The 24749-nt window shown below is 52.5% G+C and overlaps 4 protein-coding genes and 1 long non-coding RNA gene across 10 annotated transcripts; 2 read left to right on the top strand and 3 right to left on the bottom strand.

Moving 5' to 3' along the window:
* Positions 1-120: 120 nt before the first annotated feature.
* Positions 121-4268, bottom strand: Nol3 (nucleolar protein 3). 3 transcript variants are annotated; one of them, XM_029532767.1, is made up of 4 exons: positions 4182-4268; positions 2681-2737; positions 1679-1978; positions 121-1529 (listed from the first exon to the last, which is right to left on the bottom strand). In XM_029532767.1, the coding sequence occupies exons 3-4, from the start codon at positions 1971-1973 to the stop codon at positions 1195-1197; spliced, it is 630 nt and encodes a 209-aa protein (XP_029388627.1). In that variant the 5' UTR covers positions 1974-1978; positions 2681-2737; positions 4182-4268; the 3' UTR covers positions 121-1194. The 3 variants fall into 3 exon arrangements, with proteins under 3 accessions (XP_029388627.1, XP_021076444.2, XP_029388626.1); XM_021220785.2 differs by lacking the exon at positions 2681-2737 and having other exon boundaries at positions 121-1109; positions 1212-1529; positions 4182-4261; XM_029532766.1 differs by lacking the exon at positions 2681-2737 and having other exon boundaries at positions 4182-4261.
* Positions 4269-4277: 9 nt separating this feature from the next.
* On the top strand, positions 4278-11207 carry LOC115062709. Its single transcript, XR_003842641.1, has 3 exons — positions 4278-4354; positions 10061-10344; positions 10438-11207. It is a non-coding gene; the product is annotated as an uncharacterized LOC115062709 (long non-coding RNA).
* Hsf4 (heat shock transcription factor 4) lies at positions 4989-11519 on the bottom strand. 3 transcript variants are annotated; one of them, XM_029532765.1, is made up of 13 exons: positions 11356-11519; positions 10695-10803; positions 10448-10575; positions 10224-10348; positions 9914-9989; positions 9712-9776; positions 9146-9248; positions 8778-8919; positions 8425-8548; positions 6043-6148; positions 5880-5945; positions 5682-5745; positions 4989-5301 (listed from the first exon to the last, which is right to left on the bottom strand). In XM_029532765.1, the coding sequence occupies exons 1-13, from the start codon at positions 11476-11478 to the stop codon at positions 5147-5149; spliced, it is 1386 nt and encodes a 461-aa protein (XP_029388625.1). In that variant the 5' UTR covers positions 11479-11519; the 3' UTR covers positions 4989-5146. The 3 variants fall into 3 exon arrangements, with proteins under 3 accessions (XP_029388625.1, XP_029388623.1, XP_029388624.1); XM_029532763.1 differs by having other exon boundaries at positions 8425-8652; positions 8778-8905; XM_029532764.1 differs by lacking the exon at positions 8425-8548 and having other exon boundaries at positions 8778-8905.
* A 387-nt stretch (positions 11520-11906) lies between these two features.
* Positions 11907-16734, bottom strand: Fbxl8 (F-box and leucine rich repeat protein 8). Of its 2 annotated transcripts, XM_029532596.1 has the most exons (3): positions 16660-16734; positions 14097-14292; positions 11907-13290 (listed from the first exon to the last, which is right to left on the bottom strand). In XM_029532596.1, exons 2-3 carry the CDS (start codon positions 14246-14248, stop codon positions 12318-12320), a joined length of 1125 nt encoding a protein of 374 aa, XP_029388456.1. In that variant the 5' UTR covers positions 14249-14292; positions 16660-16734; the 3' UTR covers positions 11907-12317. The 2 variants fall into 2 exon arrangements, with proteins under 2 accessions (XP_029388456.1, XP_021076507.1); XM_021220848.2 differs by lacking the exon at positions 16660-16734 and having other exon boundaries at positions 14097-14453.
* An 82-nt stretch (positions 16735-16816) lies between these two features.
* On the top strand, positions 16817-23041 carry Tradd (TNFRSF1A associated via death domain). The gene is made up of 5 exons (XM_021220613.1): positions 16817-16859; positions 20617-20775; positions 21305-21582; positions 21663-21855; positions 22002-23041. Exons 2-5 carry the CDS (start codon positions 20625-20627, stop codon positions 22310-22312), a joined length of 933 nt encoding a protein of 310 aa, XP_021076272.1. The 5' UTR covers positions 16817-16859; positions 20617-20624; the 3' UTR covers positions 22313-23041.
* The last annotated feature ends 1708 nt before the right edge of the window (positions 23042-24749 follow it).

Raw genomic sequence — 24749 nt, 5'->3', positions numbered from 1 at the left:
ATCAGAAGAGGGCATAAGATCCCATTACAGATGGTTGTGAGCCACCATGTGGTTGCTGGGAGTCGAACTCAGGACCTCTGGAAAAGCAGTCAGTGCTCTTAACCACCGAGCCATCTCTCCAGCCCCCTAGACCACCTTTCTTATCACACACACAGACACACTGTGTCTCTGTGTCTTGTGAGCCCAGCACCTGACCCCACCCTCAGTCTTGGTTGTACCTGTCTTTGACCACAGCCTCACAGCTGGTCTCTGGCAGTGGTTAGTACAGGCAGAAGCAACCACAATCAAACCTGCAGGGCAGGCCCTAGGGTTTGTTATCTCATGGTCAGGCCCGCCGGGATTAGTACAGAGCTGGTTAAGGCTTTCATTTCACCTCAGATTCAGCCGTGGGAGATTGAGCTTGTACCGCCCTAACCCTGGCTTCTCAGTTTTCCATCTGGGAAGCTTGGAAACACAGCTGGGAAGTTCGTATTTGTTTACTTAGTAGATATGTACAGAACTCCTTGTGTATGTCTGTGACTGGTTAGACCCCACGCCCCTCACTGAGCTCCCAGTTCAGAGGAAAGACAGACAATTAAACAGCAGTTACAGTGATGCGTGTGGCGTCTGTCTACTCAAGTTTCCTCTCAGGTCCTCCCTGCAAGACTGAGCTCCAAGACTTCTCACCATGTGCGGATGGACATTCCCCTTCACTTGCTTGGTACACCAAGCCGAGTGATTTCCATGGATTAGAAGTGTTGCCCACTCGGCCTCCCAAATGGTCCCTGAGGGGAATAAAGGGGGTGGGGGAAGGTCAGATTTAGGGGCCTGCATCTGAGATCTCCAGAATTACAGCTTGGGCTGTTTGGGGAGTGGAATGTTTTTGAGGGGGTGGGGGTATTTTCACACAAGCCTGCTCAGGTCAATGGGATTCAGACCCACGCCCACCCTCAGTTCTTGAGCAAAGAGCCAAGCTGTCTTAGAGTCAGGTCCAGGCTGACCCTCCCGAGTTTATTCATTTGGCAGTAAATGGAGTCTCGGTGCATCGATGGGGTCAAGCTCTGGCAGGTTTCCAGGTCTTAACCAGCATAAATAGGATTGGACAGGTAAGGATTCTGGCCTTCAGGAATCTGCAGATGAAAATGATGGTCAGTGGAATGGGGATCAGCCCCCACTTCCAAGTCCACAACCTCTAACAAGCCTGCAAGCAAGGGTTTAGGTGCCCTCACAACCTTCAGATTCATCCTCTTCTTGGAAGTCAGGCTCCGGCTCCGGCTCCGACTCCGGCTCCGGCTCCGGCTCCGGCTCCGGCTCCGGCTCCGGCTCCGGCTCCATTTCTTGTTCCAGGTCTGGCTCATCCACTTCAGTAGCTTCAGCTTCTAGTTCTGGCTCCTCTGGAGTTCCAGGCTGCAGTGCCTCAGAGCCCTCAGGACCTCCGACCTCCTCTTGCTGTGAAGCTCTTGGCAGCCCAGGACATGTGGTCCCTGAACTGGGTGCTTCTGGCGTCCAGTGGCCTGGGCATGAAGGGTCATAGCTGCGGTTTCGGTAGCCTGGGAAGGAAGGGGGAGTACTTGAGGTTCAGTTCACCCCTCTGTGGTTAGTTACCTCCACATTCTCTGCCCTCCATTTACTCTTTGCTTCGCCCTGCCCCTAATCCACGCCCTTAGATTCATCAAGACTCCACCCTCTTGGTGCTCACCAGGCCCCACGTGCTGCCAGTCCCAGGCTGGGTCTGGCATGCGCACTGTTTGCTGGGCACAGCGCAGTAGCTCCTGGCAGGCTGCCTCGCCCTTGCTCTGCACCAACAGCAGTAGGCGGCGCACCCTGCGCTCTGCATCGGGCAGCGCATCCAAGGCTTCGTACTCGGGCCCAGTGAGGACGCCCCGGGCCACCAGCGCATCCAGCAGCAGCCCAGAGTCAGCCTGCAATGTCTCTACCAGCCGTTTCCGTTCCCGGTCAATGGTCTCCGATGGGCGCTCCTGCACGTTGCCCATTTGGGCTGTGTCAAGAAGGAGAGAAGGGGGCGGGGCGTAATTTGCGTTCCTCTACACTGACCTCTCCGAGGAGTTATCTAAGTTCTCCTCAACATCAGAGTCTGGATGGTTGCTCAGTGCAAGACCTAGAGGCCAGGGGCCCAGAACGCACCCTCCAGCTTCTTGGCTGCTTCTGTCCCGGTTCCTCGGTTTCTCTTGCAGACTCCACCTGTCCGTGGAGTGCTCTTCCCAGCTAGAACCTCCCTCCTAAGCCCCAGACACCTGCACAGTTGGCTACCAGTTGAGACCCAGTTTATCCAACTGAATTATTTTGCCTAAACCCAATACCTTACCTAAATAGGCAGAAAACCCTAGGCTTGATTCATACCTCCCTCCTGAGGCCTGCAGCAAACCTTGGATCAAGAGCAGCCTGCCTGGTCCTTCATACAGTCTGGTCTGCACCCGAAGGGACAAGGCACTCCTGTTCCATTCCCCTAACGTGGAAGTCCAGGCATACCAAAATCTTGCCCCTTCCCTCATCACCGTCCGCAGCCTCAACATAGTCTTGGGACTCTTCCAGGTTATCGTAGCATAACTGAACTTTAATTTTGAGAGACCTCCTGGCATCAGGGACCCACTTGTTTCCCTGATGGCCTGGCAGCCACTTACAGCCATTTCTTATTTGACCTTGAAATGCCCAGCTCTTAAAAACCACTAGGAGTGCTTACCAGACTTTTAGCTTCCCCTCCGTGGATTATCCACTTTGAGAGGCTGCCTGTAACAAACTGTAGGAACCAAGTATAAATTAATCTACTCTGCTCGTCTTTTATCAGCTCCTGCCTATCTATTATGACTACTGCCCAACGAGTTGGGTGTCCTGACCCAGCCAATAAGGACCCTGACTTTAAGGAAAAAAAGAAACCTGTTCATTCTTGTTGCCTTATCTTTATTCATGCATCCTCCTCCTAAGCCTCCTCTACCTTAAATGTCCCTGTTTCTACCTTCTTCCTGGCCCACTGGATCATACCCACCACCCCCACCCCGCCCCACACATGTCAAACATCCCATGTCTCAGTACTCCTGGGCACTTCACACCCTGGGTCTCCATCCCTCATAATCTGTCAGTCCTCCTCCCCCAAGGCCAGTAAGCGCAGACAGGGTACTCCCCCAACCCACATCTCCCTTCATGTCCCCATCCGTGTCAGATGTCTTTGAATCAACCTCCATTAGCTTCTGCTCCTTAAACCCACCAGCAGCCGCTTGCCCCCTGGGACAATAAATATCTCTGCGTACTTCTCTCACACCCCACCCCTCCCTTCACTCCCAACATTGTGACTTTTGACAACTCTGGGGTAGAATTTATCTTTCCGGTTTTATGGATGAAGAGGCAGGCTCAGAGGAACCCAGTACAACTGGAATCTGACTTGCCCTAGCCTAAACTATAATGTTCCTTGTGTGGCTGAATGGCAAGCCTAGGCACCCACCCTCTGTCTCCAGTGTTGTCTGGCTATCTTAACCCCCTCCCACCACTCTGGACAGCCAGGTTTCCGTCCAACTGTTCAATCCTTCGAGAACTATGGTCCTCGCACTTTAGCCTTTGCCAATGCGTTCCCTGGGATACTTGTCTCTCACCTCTACTCAATGGACCCAGCCCTCAAGACTCAAATGCTCCCATGTCTACCCCAATTCCTGAGAGTTCAAAGGTTGGTAGCTCCTCCTGTGTGCCTTGGTCCTCACTACTGTGTTTACTGGGATCCGCACTACAGTGTACTCAAGGACCTCTGCTGTGCTCAGTGAGGCTTCCAAAGACTGTCTCTCCCGCCACTGGTTACAGAGAAGGGGGGTGATGTCAGCTCCTATTCTGGCCTGACTTCGAGGCAGGATTGACCTCCTCTTTTCCCCCCTCTGTACCCTAAGTTATTTTTATGTTAGCTGTGTTTCCCTTTGAGGTTATCACAGCTCTAAGGTGAATGCTGGCTGTGCCCTGTTCAGGGCATAGCCAAAACAAATCTAAATAGTACCCTGAGCCCCAGGTGGAGAAGCAGGGATCCTGGTAAATCTTTGGGATCCCTAGCTTGCTGGCTGAATGAGATTTGTTGTTGGGGGCGGGAGTGGGGGTGGGAACCAGGAGCGGGAGCCGGTCGCGCATGCGCGACCGCAAGGGTACCCTCACCAGCCCTCTACTCAGTCCTAGAGCTTCAGTCCCGCGGAAGGGCGGGGCCCACAGACCTTCGAGCTCCGCTGCTGGTGGTGAGGCCCGGGATTCTGCCCAATCTGTCACCTTTCCCTCCCTGCTGGGTGGAGTCGGGCTTGTGGTCCGGAGCGTTTCGGATGGCCCCACTCCGGAGTTGAGCCTCACCGGGACAGATGACAGTGCAGAAAGAGCCGAGCGAGCGAGCGGGGTGGGTACGCTAACAGCAGCTGCAATAGGGGCGGGGCGGCCAGGGCTGCTGGGAATGGCGTGGGGGGGAAGGGCATGCTCCACTGGCTCTGCGAACTCGGACGCTGGTGGCGGAGGCTACGTGCTGGCAGGAGTGGACACATAGTCCGCTATCCTTCCCCGTCCCAAAGCACCCGGATTTGAGTCAGGGGGTCGGTACAGCTCACAGTCTCACTTGTCCAGCCCTCTCTGGACCTTGTAATTGCTAGGTGCTTTTAATTTTCCCTTCCACGACTCCTCCCGCTGCCTGTCACAGGTAAGTTTAGAGAAAGGAGCCGACTTGCCCAGAATCAGACACACGTGTATTGAGAAGCTGGATGTGGCACAGAAACGCCTGCTTACTGGAGGTTACAGTGGCCGGGGCCAGGCCGACATCTCAGTGCAAGTGGGAAAGTTAGGCACTGGCTCTCCAAGTACCAGGGAGAGGGGGTCTTCCATGAAAGTCTGAGCGTATAGACCTTTCTAAGTCCAAACACCTGAACACTTGTAGGAACGCAAAGTCGTCACCCACCCACGACTCCAGTGATCTTTGGTTGATAGTAAAAAAAAAAAAGAGAGAGAGAGAGAGAGACCAGAAACAGAGTAGGGGATGCAGTTTATGTTGCAGGATTCACTGGGGTAGTAGAGAGAGGCTGTCGCATACAGAGGGCTTCGCTCACCTCCCGGGGCGGGGGTGGGGGGCGCCAGGAAGCCTAAAGCTGTGCGCTGTTGCCTGCTAGCTTCTTAGCCAGGCTTTTTCAGAGGGATGCAGATCTCAGGGAGAGGAGGGATTGGCTCCAGGATCCAAGTAGGAGGCGTTGCTCTCGGTGACGTTGTACAGGGTTAAAGCCCCAGGCACAGACAGGGCTGCACCCTCCAAATCCGCCTGGACGTCTAGCATGAGTGGGGTTCCCAGCGTGTGGTCTTTCCCTAGGATGAGTAGGATGTGCTAAGGCTAAGCGACCCTCTCCCTTTCTTCAGGAGAGCTCCCTTCAGTCAGGGTGTAGCATTACCCATACACAGGCAGGGTCTTGTTGCATAACCTAGGCTGTCCTTGAGTCCTTGATCTTCTTATCTCAGACTCCCAAGTGTTGGGATGACAAGCATGCACTGCCACATCTAGCTTAAAACATCATTCATGACCTTACCCTTCTCACACAATAATAAAGAGTATGAGCGACTCTAGAAGGCTCTTCAGGGAAGCCTGAATTTAGGATCTCCTCCCCTCTCTCAACTCAAGCTGCCAAGCCCACCAAATCATGGTGATTCAGACCGTGATGGCTTCTACCCAGGAGTCCCCACCACCATACCTGAAGAATTCAACTCCTTGACAGTCAGCTCAGCTTCACCCCTCTCTGGAGGCAAGGGCTGCATCTGCATGGGAGAATCCCAGGAAGCAGCTGAGAAGGGAGCCCAGAAGCTGAGGAGGAGAGCTGAGGGGTCCCTGGGGGGGGGGCAATCCTTCAGCTACCAACCCAAGGGCGTGACCCTTCCCACTCCCTTCTTACCAGAGACAACTCCATGTCCAGATCCATCAAGGTCCATTCTCGTCCATGCAGGCTAGGGCCCAGCACCTGGGGAGAGCTCTCGAGTAAGTGGTGCCTTCAAAGTCTGCACAGAGGGTTCAGCCTCATGTGTCTCATGTCCTACCCCAGGCAAAAAGATACTCACATCCACAGGTGCCACGGGCTCCAGAGTTTCAGGGGCAGGCGGAAGCAGCATTGGGGGTAGCAGACTCTCTGGGCTCCGGTTACCTCGGTCCAGGCCTAGAGTTCCCCTGTGCATAAAGAACTGCTATTGGTCTATAATACCAACCTGCTGTTAGCTCCTAAGGAACGTGTATCATCTGGTTTAAATTGCTCCAATAACTAGAACATGAAGATGGTGCTTTCCTTCAGTCCTTTCCCTAATGAGGGAGGTTTTGTTTTCCTTTTTTTAAAAATCTCTCAGAGGGGCCTAGTGAGATGGCTCAGCAGGTAAGAGCACCGACTGCTCTTCCAAAGGTCCCGAGTTCAAATCCCAGCAACCACATGGTGGCTCACAACCATCCGTAACAATATCTGACTCCCTCTTCTGGAGTGTCTGAAGTCAGCTACAGTGTACTTACATAGAATAAATAAATAAATCTTAAAAAAAAAATCTCTCAGAGGAAGGAGAGAGAGACAATGTCTTGCTGTGTCGTCCTGGCTGGCCTCAAACTTACAGCAATGCTCTTGTCTTAACCCCCCGGGTGCTAAAGGGGCATCTTTGCTATTGTTTGACACGGGGGGGGGGGTCTCATGTAGCTTAGGACAGGCACATTTACTAGCTAAGTGTAATCTTGAACTCCTGAACTCTTGGGCCACCACCTCCTCCCTAGAGCCCGCATTGCAGCAGGCGGTATCACCGTGCCCAGAGCCTAAGCAGTTACCTTGACGTTGCCTTTGCCTCCTGGCTGAGACCTGAGATCTTTGGAAATGCCCCCTTCATATGTAAGTGTGAATACTGTTTATGCATTTGTTTGTGTTCCAGTCTTGGAGTTTGAATATAGATCTTGAGCATGTTAGGCACATACTCTGTCACTAAGCTTTGTCCCCAAGCCAGCCACCCCTCCCTCCCATTTGCTTTTAATTAATTTATTATATTATTATTATTATTATTATTAGTTTTTTTGAGACAGGGTTTCTCTGTATAGCCCTGGCTGTCCTGGAACTCACTTTGTAGACCAGGTTGGCCTCGAATTCAGAAATCCGCCTGCCTCTGCCTCCCAAGTGCTGGGATTAAAGGCATGCGCCACCATGCCTGGCTAATTATTATTTTAATCTTTTTTATTTTTTGGCTTTTTGAGAAAGGGTTTCTCTGTGTAGCCTTAGCTGTCCTGAACCCATTCTGTAGACCAGGCTGGCCTCAAACTCTGAAGTCCTGAGTGAAGCCTCTGCTTCCTGAGTGCTGGGATCAAAGGCGTGCGCCACCACCATCCAGCTTACTTATTTATTTATATTAATGTTGTGTGTGTGTTATGTGTCTGGGTGGGGTATGTAGAGAGGCCAGAGGATGGTTTCATGAAGTTGATTCCCTCCACTTTACATGGGTTCTAGGGGTTGAACTCAGGTTAAGAGGCTTTTGCGGCAAGCACTTTACCTGATGAACCACCCTGCCAGATCTTCCCTTTGTAGTTAGATAGTCTCACTAAGTTACCAACACTAGCCTTGAACTTTCAACACTCCTGCTTCAGTCTCCCAAGTAGTTGGATTGACACCCCATGCCACCAAGACCAGCTATAACTGGTTCTTAAGTGTATATATTTATGTATCTCAATATCTATCTATCTATCTATCTATCTATCTATCTGTCTGTCTGTCTATCTATCATCTATCTAGCCAACTATCATCTATCTATCTATCATCTGTCTATTTATCTATTATCTATCTATCATCTATCATCTATCTATCATCTGTCTATCTATCTATCTATCTATCATCTATCTATCTATCTATCATCTGTCTATCTATCTATCTATCTATCATCTGTCTGTCTATCTATCTATCTATCTATCTATCTATCATCTATCTATCTATCTATCTATCTATCTATCATCTGTCTATCTATCTATCTATCTATCATCTGTCTGTCTATCTATCTATCTATCTATCTATCATCTATCTATCTATCTATCTATCTATCTATCTATCATCTGTCTATCTATCTATCCATCTATCTATCTATCTATCTATCTATCTATCTACTGATATTTATTCATCCCAGTGAACTAATTTTAGATGCAAATTCCAGAGTCCTACCTCAGGATGCTTAGTGACTTGACTGGGAGTTTCCATTTTCTAAATGACGTTGATACTCTTTGGAGCATACCCTGAGAAATCAGGGTCATGAGAGTCTGATGCCCAGTGTCCTCCCTTAGCTGCCTCAGGACCATAAAGCAGTGCCTTTTCTTAGGCCAGTATATGTGGATCTATCTATAAACCATCAATAGGCTCTGCAGGACCATAAAGCAGTGCCTTTTCTTAGGCCAGTATATGTGGATCTATCCATAAACCATCAATAGGCTCTGCTCACCTGTCAGGTACCTCCCTGGGGCCCCTTGGTTCAGGCTGTTGTACACTCCTGGGCCCCTCAGGGCTGTAGCTCCCTTTCCCTTCCAGGATGGCCTGCACCACAGCCACGGGCAGCGGTGGGGGTGCTGTCACGCAGAAGTCACACTCGTTTGGGGCCAGGGCCAGCCCGGCCTCGCCATCCCCCCCTGGACTGGCCGGCTCTTCTTTGAGCAGTGCCAGGCCCTTCACCCTGCACCAGAGAAAAGCTTCAACCAGACCCCGACACTCACTGACCTGTCCCCCACCTCCACAGGCTTGTGGGCTGCAGGCCCTTTCCCATAGCGTCCCCAGAAGGCAGCCCCCAGTCCTCCGTACCTCCTGCCACCACTGGAGGGAGAAAACCTGTGTCCTTCAGGAGATGGAGAATCTTCTGGGATGTCAGAGATGATGGGCCCTCCTCTGGCCCTGTGAGGGCTGAGGCCCAAGGTGGTCTCTGGGAGGGGCTGCAAGGAAAAGGCTAGGCCCAGCCCTTGACCTCTAACTATAGGAAGAGCCCGACCAGCATCCTCCAGGACTGGGTCTAAGGATCAAGGTTTGAAAATGATTTGTGCTGGGGAGCCTAGGTCTGGGTGGTCCAGTGTTGGCTTCCATCTTTGCGGGGGGGGGGATAGGGATAAGAAACTGCCTCCTCACAATTCTATCTGCACCCCAGGAAGAGGAGGTAGAGGGGAAACAACACCTACCGACTGGATAAAGTAGGGGTCTTGGAGGAGAGCCCCAGTCACAGGGCAGGCATTGAATTTAGCAGATGCTGAACAGGCGCTCCCCTCATCGAGCATTAGGGACCTGTGCAGGGTGGGCAGGTTAGGCCTCCATGCCCCTCAGCCTGCACCTCCCTCCCTCCCTCTCCCTCTCTCTCTCTCTCCCTCCCTCCCTCAGGCCCCAGCAGCCAAGTCAGCAGAGCTGAGGCCCAGTTGCCAGGGCATCAGTCACATGCTGGAGTGGAAGGGGCTCCCTGAGAGATGGGGGGCCCTTTGGGGGTTGCTAGGGAAGGGAGGGAGCGTAGTATGAGCCCCAAACCACCACCACGGGGTGCCTAGGAATTTGAGAGAAAGGTCCTGGGAAGGGGGAGGGAAGGAGATGTGGCCTAATGGGTGGTTGAGTTCCAGGCTAGGAAGGGAGCAGGGAGTCCTGGTTAGAGAGAGGACTGAAGATTCCTTGGAGGGTCTGTGGGTGTGGGTCCTTGTCAGGGAAGGGAGTTCTGGAGGTGGGGATGCAGGTGTCAACACAACAGACTTTCCCTACTCACAGTTTTCTCTTGGCTCCTGCACTGCTGGGCCCTGTCTGAAGTGGCCCAAACAGGCACTGGATTAGCTGAAAAAAGAAAGGGCTAATTTCTACTTCAGCCCAGGCCTTTCACCCTAGAAAGGCAATTCCTGGACTAAGGGAAAGGGGTGGAGGTGTGGGGTACCCAGGAGTGGGGAGGATAAGAAGTTGGGGCAGAGGAACACCTTGCCGATGACTCGGTGCTGCTGACTGTGGCTCTGCCGCAGTGTCACCACCTCTCGCCACAAGATCTCGTTCTGCCTGGGGAAAGGGGGAGGAGGACGCTGAAGCATCTGAGTTCGCCCAGGTACCATTTCCCCCCCCCCCCCCAGAATGGAGAGGTCCAGACTCTGTTACCAGCAGAAGGGACGCACATCTTATAAGACCAAAGTTCCAGAGTTGGACCCATCGTCTGCACGGAGGAGCTGCCCAGAACCCGGAGGTGGCCAGTGATCCTCTCACCCATAACTCCACCCTTCCTTCCCTGTCCCGCACTGCCTGAGTTCCTGCAGCCGTGCCTCCGTGCTCTCCTGCACTCCTCTCAAAGCTTGCACCTCTCCCAGCAGTCGGCCCAGGTCTTCGGGACGCCATCGACTGTCATCGCCTCGCAGCGCAGGTACCTGCAGGCAGGAGGCACCATCCGGGACACATAAGGCAGAGCCAGAAGTACCAAATTGGTGCCTTCACCCCCCCTTTTTTTTTTTTGCAGTTTGTCCCACCTTGCGGCGCACGCGCTCCAGAAGCTGCTCGCGACCTCGCACGAAGCTCGGATGCTGAAACTCAACGTGGTCACGCTCTGGCCTGAGCAGGCCACCTTGCTCGATGCTCACCACCTTCCGAAAACCATCTAAGGAACGGTGCGCGGAAGGGAGGGGCGGGGTGTGAACGTGAATCGCTCCATCCTCTGCTCTTAGTGACCCCCCCCACACACACACAACCCGCTCCCCGCTTGGCAAAGGGACTCACACATGTTGAGTTGGCGAACAAAGCTCGCCATGTTGCTGTGCTTGAAGTATTGGGGCAGCACTTCCTTGGCGAAGCGGCTCTGATCACTTACAAGGAAGCTGGTGCCACTCTACCAAGAACGAACCACAACCACCCGCAAGCGGGTGGGGAATCAGACAACGTGAGTGGGTGCCATTCACGGCTGTACTCGCTCACTGTGGGGGGCCCAGGTTTGTACCTCTTTGGGAGGTATGACTTGGCCAGGTCGGTACCATGTAAAGCCTATCCTACCATAACCGCAAAGAATTCCTATCCTTAACTAGACCTACACGCAGTTCTCAGAAAGAATTAGCACACACCCACCCGGGGTCCATCTCAGATGGGTCCCAGACTCACTACGTGACTCTGAGCCAGAGATGGAGCCGGCTCTTCCCTTTTCTTGGCCTGTTTTCTCATCAGTCGATGAAATAAAGTGAAAATTACCTAGGTCTCTGTGGACTCTACGACCCTTACTTCTCCCCATCTTTGCTTCACACACCCCTTCCACCGTGATCCACTCTGGACAGCTGAACTGAGGTACTCACAGCCCAGACCCAGGCGGGGGCTGGGTGGACAGGGGTGTTCACAGACTTTGGAGGGATCCCAGGGACCACTGAGGGAGTTGAGGGGCCCCAGCCCTCACCGGGCTCCAGCGGATGAGGTGGTCGGTGCCTGGGTCGCCTACCAGCGCCCATAGCTTGCCGAGGAAGGCAGGTACCGGGCTGGGGCCTGGCTCCGTGGGCAGCGCAGCTGGCGCTTCCTGCATGGCGCAGTCTCGGCCGGCCGGGCTCAGCGTTCCAGCCCGGCCGCTGCGGGCTTGTCAAAACCGCGAAAGTGCTGCGTTTGCCGCCCGCCCCGCCCTACTCCGCCCCTGGGCGCCGGGTCAGGCGGGGGCCGCGTGCGAACCCAAGAGGCGGGGCTCGGACAGCGGCCCAGCCACGGGCGGAGAGGAAGGGCTGGCTGAAACGTAGGTGTGTGGGTGGGTGAGCCCACGTTCGAGTCTCGAGTTCCTCTCTTTCTGTGTTGTTTTGGGAGAAAACATCTGGTGGGCTCGGAAAGTCCTAGTTCATCTGCGGACATAGTGAAGCCTAGGTAAGGGCGGGCAGATAGGGCGGTGGGTGAAGTTGGACTTGCCCGGTCTGCGAGGACGCTAGGGAATTGGTCCTTCCCGGGGTATAGGGTGCCCGGATCCCGATCCCCCACAGTCACAGTACAAAGGCCCTTGAGGTCTCCTTGAATGTCGGGCACCCCCACCCCCACAGCTGACTCGAGATCGCAGGACGCAGGAATATTAAAGGATTTATTTACTTTACACTCACCCTTGACTCTTGGCTCCTACTTGTGCCTGCCCTCCCCCCAGCCCTGGGCCCGAGCTAGAGCTAGTGCGACTGCACAGAGGGGACGGAGAGCCCAGAATAGACAGAGGCACAGAGGTTGAGAGGGCTCGCTGAATTTATGCTTTCATAGACCCCCAATTCCCCAAAAGCGCCGTAGTCAACGGAGCCCCTAAAGAGGAGACTAGCAGCTGGGGCGTGCCTGCGCAACTTGCTTAGGCCTTCCCGAGGCTTGGGGTTCGCGCGGTCCTGGAGGGGCGAGATTGCCCAATCACCGTACCAGTGTGGGCCGCCAGGGATGCGGCTCACGCTTTAGCTTGAGCGTATAGCTGCGCAGGCGCGGACAGTGCGTGCGGAAGGCGTCCAGGACCGAGGGTCTCACCACGCAGAAGCAGTGTATTTCTCTCAAGCCCGCGCAGCGCGCCGCCAGCTCCTCCAGCGCGGTGTGCAGCTCGGGGGATGCGGACGCGCGCACCTCGAGGGCGCGCAAAGTTTCGCCGTAGTGGCGCGCTGCGAAGCGCACGGGTCCTACAGTGTCACCCGAGAGGTTGAGACGCAGCACAGTCACTGGTACTGCTGGTTGCAGGATGCGCGTTACGGCCTCAACTGGAAGCACAGGCTCTAGCTCCAGCTCCACCTCCAGCTCAGGATGGCGGCAACTCAGCGTCGCCCAGGCTTCATCAGGCAGAGGGGAAGCACGAGCATCTTCGGGGCACGCGCACCTCAGTGCCAGAAGTGCAAAAGGGGAGCGATGCGGAGCGGCTAGCAATTCCAGCGCGGCGCGCGACATACTAGCAAGGTGCAGTCCAAGGGCGCGCAGGTGAGGGCAGGCCTCCAATAGCTTGAGCACAGAGGTGGGATGCACGCTGTTCACCAGTGCATGGTTGTCCAGGAAAAGACTGCGGAGCTCGGGACAGCCACCAGCAGCCTTAAGCACCAGAGTGTCGTCCAGCGTGTAGGGCAAGTGGCGCAAGTCGAGGTGGCGAAGTTGGTGAGCAGCTCCGCAGATTGCGCGCACAGCGCCCAGGATGTCCTGGCCCGCATCAAAGAGCGGCTTCTCTCCGCGGCATTCCAAGCGCAGGCCTCTGAGCCTTGGGGCTTGGCTGGCCAGGGTGGTCAGCAGTTCGGTGGCCATTCCGCGGCTGGGCTTCTTTGATGGCTCATATTCCAGCCTTAGGTTGTGAATGTGGTCCAGGCAGGAGGACAGATACGGTGACAACAAGTCTTCCAGCTCACAGTCACAACTTATGTTAGAGCGATACAGAAAGGAATTAGCGTTGTCACCGTGAACTGGGAAACTTTTTTTTAAAAAAATTAATGTTTTGATGTGTGTGTGTGTGTGTGTGTATACTTGTTTGACCTGCATGTATATCTGTGCCCCCTAGTGTCTGAGGGGGCCAGAAGGGGGTGTGGGAATCCCTAGAACTGAAATCCCAGCCACAGATGCCAGCTGCTGTGTGGGAGGAGGCAGGAATCGAACCCAGGTCTTCTAGAAGAGCAGCTAGTGCTCTTAACTGAGGAGGCATTTGTATGTGCCCCTCACCTTGGGTTCCATCAGCCCCCCTCTTTCCTCTGACAGGAATTTCCATCCTAATTCTTTAGAAGACTTCAGAGGTTTCTGCCTGAGGTTGAACCTCCTCCCAGCACCCTCCCCCTACCGTGTGTGTGTGTGTGTGTGTGTGTGTGTGTGTGTGTGTGTGTGTTATTTAAGGAACTAGGAATGCTCAGTGGAGATGGAGCAGGGCCTCCAGACCCAAGTGATTAAGTCTCTTAGCCTCTGTTTCCTGTCTGTGCAAAGGAAGAACTACTCCAGACCCACTACCCTCATCTTCCTGTGAGGACTAAATGAGTTAACTTATGTAAGGCACGTAGGATACTAGTTGGGGGCTTGGGACAGAGCGCAGTGGTAGACTCCTTGCCTAGCAAACGTCAGACCCTAGGTTTAATCCTCTGTTCCGGAAAAAAAAATAATAATAAAAAGACAACGCCAATTGGTATATAACAGGCAGCCTCACAGATGAAGAGGAGCGGGCAACAGGAAGCAACTCACCTGATGCTCGTATCAGACCACACAGCGCTGTTGGTGGCAGCCACCGCCCAGGCCCTGCAGACTCTGGCGGCTACAGCACGGTCCCTGAGAGGCAGGTCACGGAAGATGAGCGCCAACACTTCCTCTGGCAGCTTGTCTACCGGCTCCTGCATGGTGTGGCTGGAGGGGAGGGGCGTGCTGCTCCCAGCGGCTGTGACTAAAGTGAAAGAGGGAGTCCCCGGGGTCAGAGTGGGGGGGGGGATGTCTACGGATGTACGCTTGTGCACAGTAATACTGGGAGCCCAGGAGGCGCTGTGTGGTCTGTAGAGAAGGCAGCGATCCCAGACTGTGAGATGGCTCAGCAGATAAAAGCACTTGCCCAAACACGGACGACCTGAGTTCTGTCCTCTGGGTCAGAAGAACTGGCTTCTGAAAGTTGTCCTCCAGGGCTGGTGAGATGGCTCAGTGGGTAAGAGCACCCGACTGCTCTTCCGAAGGTCCGGGAGTTCAAATCCCAGCAACCACATGGTGGCTCACAACCATCCGTAACAAGATCTGATGCCCTCTTCTGGAGTGTCTGAAGTCAGCTACAGTGTACTTACATATAAATAAATAAATCTTTAAAAAATAAAAGAAAAGAAAAAAAAAAAAAGAAAGTTGTCCTCTGATCTCCAGGAATGCATGTCTACCCTGACTGGAGCACTTCCACACACATACACATGTGAATAAACAAACACATAAACAAATAAATCAAAAGTTTAGAAAGCACACTAGGAGACATGATGCCCTCTTCCAGCCTCTGGGCACCAGAGACACACATAGTACACATATATACATGCATGCAAACACTCACGCACATAAAATGTGTAATCTAAAAATCGTTTTTAAGACCAGGTACTGGAGAGAGAGCTCAGGGGTTAAGAGTGTCTGTTGTTCTCAAAGAAGGTAGGACTTTAGTTCCCAGCTCCTCTATAGCCATGGCCAGTAAAAACTGTCTATAGCTATAGGTCAAGAGGTCTAACAACTTGTAGCCTCTGTGGCACTCATGTTACACAGACACACGGGTGAACTCATACGTAATTATAAGTTTAATTAACTTAATATTAAATTAATTTTAAAAAAGAAAATGCAGGGCTGGAATGATGGCTCAGTGGTTAAGAGCACTGACTGCTCTTCCAGAGGTCCTGCGTTCAATTCCCAGCAACCACATAGTGGCTCACAACCATCTGTAATGGGATCTGATGCCCCCTTCTGGTGTGTCTGAAGACAGCTACAGTGTACTCACATACATTAAATACATAATTTTTTTAATAAAAGAAAGACAATGCAGCGGTGTCTGTTCAGAATATTAAATCTCCCTAAAGGGTTATAGTTCCAGCGGTTGTGACTACACAAACACAAACACACACACACACACACACACACACACACACACACACACACACACTTTCCTATCTCCCCTCTCTTCTTTTTCTCTTTTCTCATCTCTGCTGTGTGGCCCTGGCTGGTATTGAACCTGAGATACTCCTGCCTCAGTGGTTCAATTTTTCTTTCCTTTTTAAAAGATAGGGTCTCACTGTCTAACCTTGGCTGGCCTGGAACTCCCTATGTAGACCAGGCTGACCTTGAACTCACAGAGATCCTCCTGCCTCTGCACGGGAATGCTATGACTAAAGGTGTGTGTGTGTGTCACCAAGCCTGGCCCTCACTGGTTCTTCAAACTACTTTCTCATATGTTGAGCAAATGAGAAATAGGTTTTGAGTTGAGGAATCCTGTCCACTAGAAACTGACTGCTGGGCTAATTAGGTGCGAGTCTTAGAGAATGTGTTTGCTTGTTTGTTTCTTTTTGTCTGAAATCACAAGCCAATCAGGAAGTGAAGGTACACATCATCCCAGAAGGGGAGGCTTCTCTCCACGGCCTCTACCCCCTAGTAACAGACTGGCTTCCTGCATGCTTTCTGTGACAGACCTTGGTAAAAAGGCTTGTGGCTCTGTCTGGGGCCCGGACAGCTTTGGCACCCTTGAGGGGCTGTTGTTCAAGTTAGGATCCTGACCCTTGCACAGCTCTGGATCCTGCAAGCTAATAAAGACTCGGGTGGAACCCTGCAGACACTCCCCAGAGCTTGGCTTTTATGGGAAGGGTGGGATCGTTGGAATCTGTGCCGTTTTCTCTGAAGCTGCCAGTTTTGCTTCAAGGTGCTGTAAGGTTTTTGTAAAGGTTCACATGCCACTTGCTGTTTCATTTTCCCATGTCTTCCAGGCGTACGGTCTCTCCTGGAATTTACCTCAAGTATACGCTAGAGTTTCCGGGTACTCCAAGCTAGGCTTGTCCTGGAACCACGGTACCCCATTTGCAGTGTTAAAGACTAACAGAGATTAGGTCATCAAACCAGATTCCTAGGGGGCGCCAGAAAAAATTCTCATCTCCAGGAGATGCCCTCTGATTGAACCCCAGGAACTAACTTAAATTTGGCGGCTCTCGCTCTGAAGCCCTTTCGGCTTCAAAAACCCCAAATCGCTAACATCGTGTCCAGTGGGCAGTTCGTCCTGTCACCATCTAACCTTGGGTGTCCGTTATCTTACCTGCTCAGCGGACTAGGTGGGCTTTGCCCAGAGACAGGGGACTGGCCACGGAGGACAGCTAGGGCAGGAAGGAGAGGCCCTGGGCGGAGAAGGCGGGACGCGCGGGCGGACCCGGCGACTCTGTTAGGGCACCGCCCCTGCGTCTCCGCGCACACCCGGAAGCCGTGCGCAGCGGAGCCAGGCGAGTGTGTGGAGGCCAGGTTAGTGCGGAGGGTGGGTGGGCTCCCTCGGTGCAGCCCGAGCAAAGCGAGCGATCTGGCTTCCCGGGGGTGAGCACCGCGCGGTGGTGACACGCGGTTGCTGGCCAGCTAGTGGCAGCGGCCGGTCGGACTGTTTTGGTGGGAGGTGCGAGGGGCTTCAGACCTCCACCTTCTCTGTTTTTTTTGTTTTTTTTTGTTTTTTTTTTTTGACCCAACTAAGGATTTCTGGTGGGTGTCAGGGCCCTGCGGACGAAAGGATGTGGCTGCAGGGCTGGCCGGGAACGGTTCTGAGAACCCTCTTCCTGTCTGAGCCCAGTCGTGCGCGAAACCCCAGCTTGAAGGCGGGGTATTGGGCAGACTGGGAACCTCCCTCTGCCAGGTCGCTTACTGCGCAGCCAAGCAGGGGGCGTGTTCTGATGGTCTGGGAATCTTAAACTTTGTTGGGAGCCAAGCCCTTCCACCTAGCAGAAGTGGGGCTACCCGGGGACTGTTACTTGTTAATGAGACCGGACATCTGGGTAGAGGCCTTTGTTCTGGAACCCAGCCTAGAAGCCTCTCGGTGGAAGGATGCCTTTTTTTCTTTTTGGTTTTCTGAGACAGGGTTTCTCTGTGTACTCCTGGCTGTCCTGGAACGCACTCTGTAGTGCCAGGCTGGCCTCGAACTCACAGAGATCCGCCTGCCTCTGCTTCCTGAGTGCTGGGATTAAAGGGGTGCACCACCACCACCACCCGGTTTGGAAAGGATTTTTTATTTATTTATTTATTTATTTATTTTTTATTTTTGGTTTTTCGAGACAGGGTTTCTCTGTGTAGCCCTGGCTGACCTGCAACTCACTCTGTAGACCAGGCTGGCCTCGAACTCAGAAATCCGCCTATCCTCTGCCTCCCAAGTGCTGGGATTAAAGGCTTGCGCCACCACGCCCCGGCGGAAAGGATTTAAAAAAAAAAAAAAAAAAAAGATTTTATTTTATATATATGATTCAGATGCACCAGAAGAGGGCATCAGATCCCATTGCAGATGGTTGTGAGCCACCATGTGGTTGCTGGGAATTCAGGACCTCTGGAAGAGCAGTCCGTGCTCTTAACCCCTGAGGGAAGGATTCTTTTTTTTTTTTTTTTTTTCTCTGTATAGCCCTGGCTGTCCTGGAACTCACTCTGTAGACCAGGCTGGCCTCGAATTTAGAGATACGCCTGGCCTGCCTGGGATTAAAGGCGTGTGCCCGGCTACGAGGGAAGGATTCTTAAGGGGACAGTGAGATACCAGTTCCCTCCATCTTGTCTGTTCTATTAACCTCACTTCTCCAACTCCAGCGGACTCCAGCGGACTCCAGCGCGGCCATTTCCCCTATTTGCCCAGTACTAGTGAATTTACATATCGATTACTCTGCCATCTCCAGCTCTCCAGTACTTGTGCTGACAAGCCTGGTGGGTAGTACCCCGACACACACCAGTACGGTTCCAAATCTTTTCCTACCCCTTGGGATGGGATCACATCCATGCGATAGAAGGATAGAAGGATAGGAGAGTGAACTAGATGTTTCAAGAATCACCGGAGCTACTTCTTAGGCGTCCTTACTTGTTTTATACCTCCATAGCTGAAGAGTTACATTGTGATTTTTTTTTTGCCTTACTTTTTACCAAAGACATTTATGGGCTGGGGTCGGGCTCAGTGGCTCTGTACTACCGTACACATGGCTCAGGGTTCAATCCCAAGTATGGAATTCACTGGAGCCCTGCCCTGTAGTACAGGCTGGCTTCAACTTCCTGGTGTTCTTGCCCCTGGTCCCTGAGGACCCAGGTTACAGATAGGATGCCATCACCTCAAGTTCTTATCTCTCTTGACTTTTTGAGCCAGGATCTCATTCTGTAGACCAGGCTGCCCTCAAACTCAGAGATCTGACTGCCTCTGCCTCCTGAATGCTGGGATTAAAGGAATATTTCATTTACAATCCACCTCTGCTTTTTTTTTTAAATAAGAAACATGTCTTTTATATATAAAGTAGGAGATATTGCTTAATACAAAGAAAATTAAAATCATCCCAACCTGCCCAGAGATAGACACTACTTTTCAGATTGTTTTAGTAAATATATGTATATTAGTATATTTTCTGATGGCAGAGGAGTTTCAAAATCTATGTCCCTTAGCCGGGCAGTGGTGGCGCACGCCTTTAATCCGAGCACTCGGGAGGCAGAGGCAGTGGATCTCTTGAGTCTGAGGACAGCCTGATCTACAGAATGAGATCCAGGACAGCCAGGGGTACCTTGTCTCAAAAACAAACAAACAAACACCCCAACAAACCAACCAACCAAAAACCCCGTATCCCTATGCTTAGACCTAGATAGGGCCATGGACAATTAATTCACCATTTCCCTCCACCAGGTCTGTGTTATGCCCTGCCCAGGTGCTTTCTTCTTACCCTTGACTCTATATTAGAGGTTTGGAAGCAAGGTTTTGACAGGAGATGGGTGGAAGTGATCCTGGCGTCTAGGGGCTCTGTCCTCGTGCGGACAGTTAGGGAATTTGTTTAGGAATCGCCGAAGAGAACACGGGCCCAACCACAGAGCAGGATGACTTAGCTGACATAGCTGAGCAGTCAAGGATGGTCCAAGATAGCTGGATCCGTGGTTCGGAGTGCCTGTCCTGGCCTCAGCCGGGCGTGGCGGCACATGTACTCGGGAGGCAGAGGCAGCTGGACCTCTGTGAGTTAGAGGCCAGCTTTCTATAAAGGGAATCCAGATCAGTCAGGGTCTATTATACAGAGAAACCCTGTCTTCCCCCCCCCCAAAGAAAAAAACAACAGTGTGTGTGTGTCCTGAGATGGAACCCACAATGGAACAGTTAAGAGCACCGTCAGCTCTCCCAGAGGAAGCCGGTCAGATTCCCAGCACCCATGCTCACAACCATCTGGAACTCTAGGCCCAGGAAAGCTGATGCCCTCTTCTGGCCTTCCTGGGTACCAGACACGCATGTGGTATATAGGAAATCATGCAGGCAAACCAAAAAAAAAAAAAAAGTGTCCTGTTAGGTGTGGTGGCTCATAATCCCAGCACTTGTGAGCCAGAGCATGCAGGTCTCTGTGAGTTGGACGCCAACCTTGTCTACATAGTAAGTTCCAGGTCAGGCCAAGCACATCCATTGTAGACACAAACCCTGTCTCAGACCCTCCCCCCCCACACACACCTAAAAAAAAGTGTGTCCTCATCTCTTGGCTTTATTTCCTTCCATGTAGACTTCCTCCTTCCCTCAGATAGATTCTTCCTAAGCAGGAGCCAGAGAGCTCTGGGGAAGTTAGTGTCTCTCCCTTCACAGACCCCTGGCAATGCAGAGTTGAGTGTCATGTTCTGACTGGCTCCTGAAGAGTGGCTAGTGGGATGTGTAGACTGGCCAGCCTTGCTTTCACATTCAAACTTGAATCTAGGCAGGGACAATTAAGTGGAACCACGGATAGGGGTGGGGGCAATAGGACTTGCAATGGCTTTGGGAACTTAAGCTGAAGGCAAAGCTAAGACGTGAGTCTGGTTGGTTCCGTGGCATGAACACCATCCAGAAGGAAGATGTCTCTTGTCGCCTTTAGTAAGAGACGCACACTGGCTGAGGGCCCACTTCGGGGCTCACCTCCGTTCTGCTGTTTCTGTGACCTTAGACTTTTTGTTAAGGCAATGGATTCATGTCTGGGTTGGGCAGGACTTCGAGCAGAGTCCACGTGAGACTGGATAGCTGTCTCCCAGTCTGGAGACGATCTCTTTGCATCTCTAGGAGGCAAGATGGCAGCCGGTCAGAATGGCCACGAGGAGTGGGTGGGCAGTGCATACCTGTTTTTGGAGTCTGCGGTGGACAAGGTGGTCCTGTCTGAAGCTTACACGGATCCCAAGAAGAAGGTGGCAATATACAAGGCTCTGCAGACTGCATTGTCAGGTGTGTGCCTGGACAGGTGTCGTGACTCTGGGACTTTGTGGGAGGGGCTGGGAATGAGGGCCCACTACTTTGCCCTGTGGATTTAGGCTCAGACACCTTTAAGAGAAAGATTATTTGGGTGAAGGGTTGGAAGAGGGATGAGGAGAGAGGGAGCACTTCCGGCTGCGGTTCTGGAACCTTTCTTTGCTTATTGCACGTGTGTCCTTGACTGTAGACATTGGTATACTTGTCTGTGTCTGCCAGCTCCACCTGTTTCTCTTCTAATGCTTGCTTTACATCCGCCTTTACTTCTGAGCAGCCTGTTCTCTTTGCCTCTAATTGCACTTTTCCGTTTTCTCTTCCTCTTTCACCGCAGCAGCATTCCTTGCCCCAGTACCTACCCTTACTGTTCCCCTTCTGGGCAGAGCATAGAGGCTGAAGTTGGGGGTTGGGAGAGTAGGCCGACTATGGGCTTAACTTCCTCCTCTGGCTGCTTGGAGAAAAGTCCTGTTTGGGGGACAACGACTGGCCTGACTGCTCGCTTCTGCAGAGAGTGGGGACAGCTCTGAAGTACTGCAGATACTCAAGATCCACTGCAGCGACCCTCAGCTCATCGTCCAGTTGCGGTTCTGCGGGCGCCTGCTGTGCGGCCGCTTCCTCCAAGCCTACCGCGAGGGGGCGCTGCGCACCGCGCTGCAGAGGTGCATGGCCGCGGCGCTTGCCCAGGAAGCGCTGCGGTTGCAGCTGGAGTTGCGTGCTGGCGCGGAGCAGCTGGACAGTTGGCTGACTGATGAAGAGCGCTGTTTGAATTACATCTTAGCCCAGAAGGTGCTGCCGTCCGTAGTTAGGATGGGATGGGCGGGGATTCGCGGCCCAAAGCCGCACTGACTGTGCACCCCTTCGCGCAGCCCGACCGGCTCAGGGACGAGGAACTCGCGAAGCTGGAGGATGAGCTCTGCAAACTGACGTGTGACTGCACTGGCCGGGGTGGAACCACACAGGTAGCTCCTGCAGGTTCGAAGTCCCCGGTTTCCTCTCCGACAGAGGAGAAACCACTGCCGGCCACCTGCCAGACTTTTCTGTTCCATGGTCAGCCCGTAGGTGAGGTTCCCCAGCAGAAGCGGGGGTCACCAGCAGGTCGATCTGAGCTGGAGCAGGGCTGGGCCCAGGTATCTGCAGGCAGGTGCGGGAGGGTGCGGGCTCCAGGGAACCGGTGCTCACTCACCTCTCGCTCACTTCCTCTGCAGTGAACCGGCCACTGACTCTTCAAGACCAGCAGACGTTCGCGCGCTCCGTGGGCCTCAAGTGGCGCAGGGTGGGGCGCTCGCTGCAGCGTAACTGTCGGGCATTGAGAGATCCTGCCCTCGACTCTCTGGCCTACGAGTACGAGCGTGATGGGCTATACGAGCAGGCCTTCCAGCTGCTGCGCCGTTTCATGCAAGCCGAGGGCCGCCGTGCCACACTGCAACGCCTGGTGGAGGCGCTGGAGGAGAACGAACTCACTAGTCTAGCAGAGGATCTGTTGGGCCAGGAGGAACCGGATGGTGGCCTGGCCTAAGTCTAGTACTGTGGGGAAGGGCGGTCAACCAGCAGTTCAGTCAGTGTTTGGAACCCACGGGTGTCTGTTGGGGTCTTTTTTTACCGCTGACCAACTTTCCATCTACTGGACTCGGAGAGCATACGCACTCCCCTACCTAGCTGAGCTGCTGGAGTGGAACTAACTGCCCCTCCCCCTGCCCCCCAGGAGCCAGGCAAGCAGTGCAGGGGTACAATCATCACTGATGATCATACAAAAAGAGGACTTGCTGCAAAGACCCACTAAGTACCCGGACCTTCTGAAGCCTGGCTGTTACTCAAGGTTCCAAAGGTGCTACAAAAACTGTCAGGAGCGGGATGCACGATTTCCCTCCCCCGCCCCCCACCCCCCGCCCTTGGCCTATACTCATCTTGGGACCGAAGCACCTTGTCTGCAGCAATAATAAAATGTAATTCTTTTACAACCTTGCAGAGATGCTGAGGTCTAGACCTGGTTGGGGCTAGTCACCTTCAGTGGACTAGTGAGCCAGGTGGAGTGAGGGGCAGGGTTCGGGGTACAGCAGGCTCAGGTGGGGGGACCTTGAGGAAGGTGAGGGGGGGGTTGCTACCTGTCCTGTTAGTGAAGGATAACCGGGGTTTGGTGAACCATCATATACATTAGGTTTGTTTTTTGTTTATGTATGTGTGATCTTTTAAGTATGTGCTTAAAACATCTACGGTGTACCTGAATTAGAAAATTAAAATTTCAGCCTAGTGGTGGTGCACGCCTTTAATCCTATCTAGCACTGGAGGCAGAGTCAGGTGGAGCTCTGTTTGCTACAGGTCAGCCTGGTCTACAGAGTTTGTTCCAAGACAGCCAAGATTTTTTTTTTCCCTGTTTCTATTGAGATCTTTGCCCTTGCATATAAGATTAAGACTTTTTACATACCACGTGTTATTCAGGATGTTGAGGCAGGAGGATTGCTTCAATTTGGAAGTCAGCATGAGCTACATATTGAGACACACACCCCCAAACAAAACCAAAAGCAAACAGTCTGGGCTTCCCCACTTCCCCTGCCCCAGGATTTCCAACTAACTTACATTGTTCCTGAATTCAACCTTCAAAGTTTATTTGAGGTGGCAGGCTTGGCCAATGAACTTAATTCTGTGTTACACATACTCAGAAACCCAAGTTGTCTGATTGATTTTTGTGGTAGTGGGGCTATAACCAGGGCAATGAGGAAAGTTCTACCACTGAGCTACATCCAGTCTCTTGCTTTTTCTTTTTCTTTTTCTTTTTTTTTTTTTTTTTTTTTTTTTTTGTTTTGAGACAATCTCATTGTGTAGCTCAGGCTGGCTTTGAACTCATGATTCTCTATCCAGATGCTTCTAACTCCTGAGTTCTGTGATTATAGATGTGTGCACCAAATGTGCTAGAAAATCACCTGAACACCTACCTACCTGGTGGTGGTGGCACATCTATGATCCCAGCACTTTCTTACTGAGGCCAGCTTGAGCTAATTAGTGAGTTCCAGGTCACCCTGGTTAGTTCTGGCTCAGGTACTTGTACCCACATGAACACACACACACACACACACACACACACACAATTAAAAAATCTTCAGGGGTTGGAGAGATGGCTTGGTGGTTCTTCCAGAAGATCAAGGTTTGATTCCCAAGAAACACATGGCACTTCACAACTATCTGTAACTCCACTTCCAGGGGATCCAATGCCCTCTACTGGCATGTGCATGGTACACAAAAATCATCTGAACACACAAAAAAAAATCTTTAACAAGAATGTGATTTAGGAGCCAGGCGTGGTGGCACACGCCTTTAATCCCAGCAGAGGCAGAGGCAGAGGCAGGCGGATTTCTGAGTTTCAGGCCAGCCTGGTCTACAAAGTGAGTTCCAGGACAACCAGGGCTATACAGAGAAACCCTGTCTCGAAAAACAAAACAAAAAAAAATGAAAAAGAACAAGAGATGCGTACATAAATGCCCCTTACTGCCACACCGTTGCTGGGTGGCAAGTCCAGAGCAGCATAGAGACCAAGGAGATCAGATCCTAACTCACCGCTCCACCTCCTGACCCCACACATCACACACATGCACGCCTACCCCCAAAGTTCCTCTTTCAGTGGCTATTTAGAGACTCCAGAGTTTGCCCCTGCCCTTTATTCCGAGACAATGTCTCATGTAGCTCAGGTTGGCATCGAGTTGGCATAACCCTCCTGAATTACAGGCATGTACCACCATGCCCAGTTTATAGAATGCTGGGGCTTAAACTCAGAGTATCTCACATGCTAGGTCTGCACTTGAGCAACTGAGTCACATCCCCAGCCTTCCAGAGCTGGGATGAGGCCAGTGAGAGGCCTTTGGGCAGGAAGCCTGGAGGGGGAGAGAGAGAGAGAGAGAGAGAGAGAGAGAGAGAGAGAGAGAGAGAGCAAGGCAGTGACTGCAGAGATAGAGAATGGGATG

This window comes from Mus pahari, chromosome 20 (assembly GCF_900095145.1).
Source record: "Mus pahari chromosome 20, PAHARI_EIJ_v1.1, whole genome shotgun sequence".
Classification (NCBI taxonomy): Eukaryota; Metazoa; Chordata; class Mammalia; order Rodentia; family Muridae; genus Mus; species Mus pahari.
The sequence above is the reverse complement of the archived record's forward strand: the minus strand, read 5'-3'. Positions and strand labels throughout refer to the sequence as shown.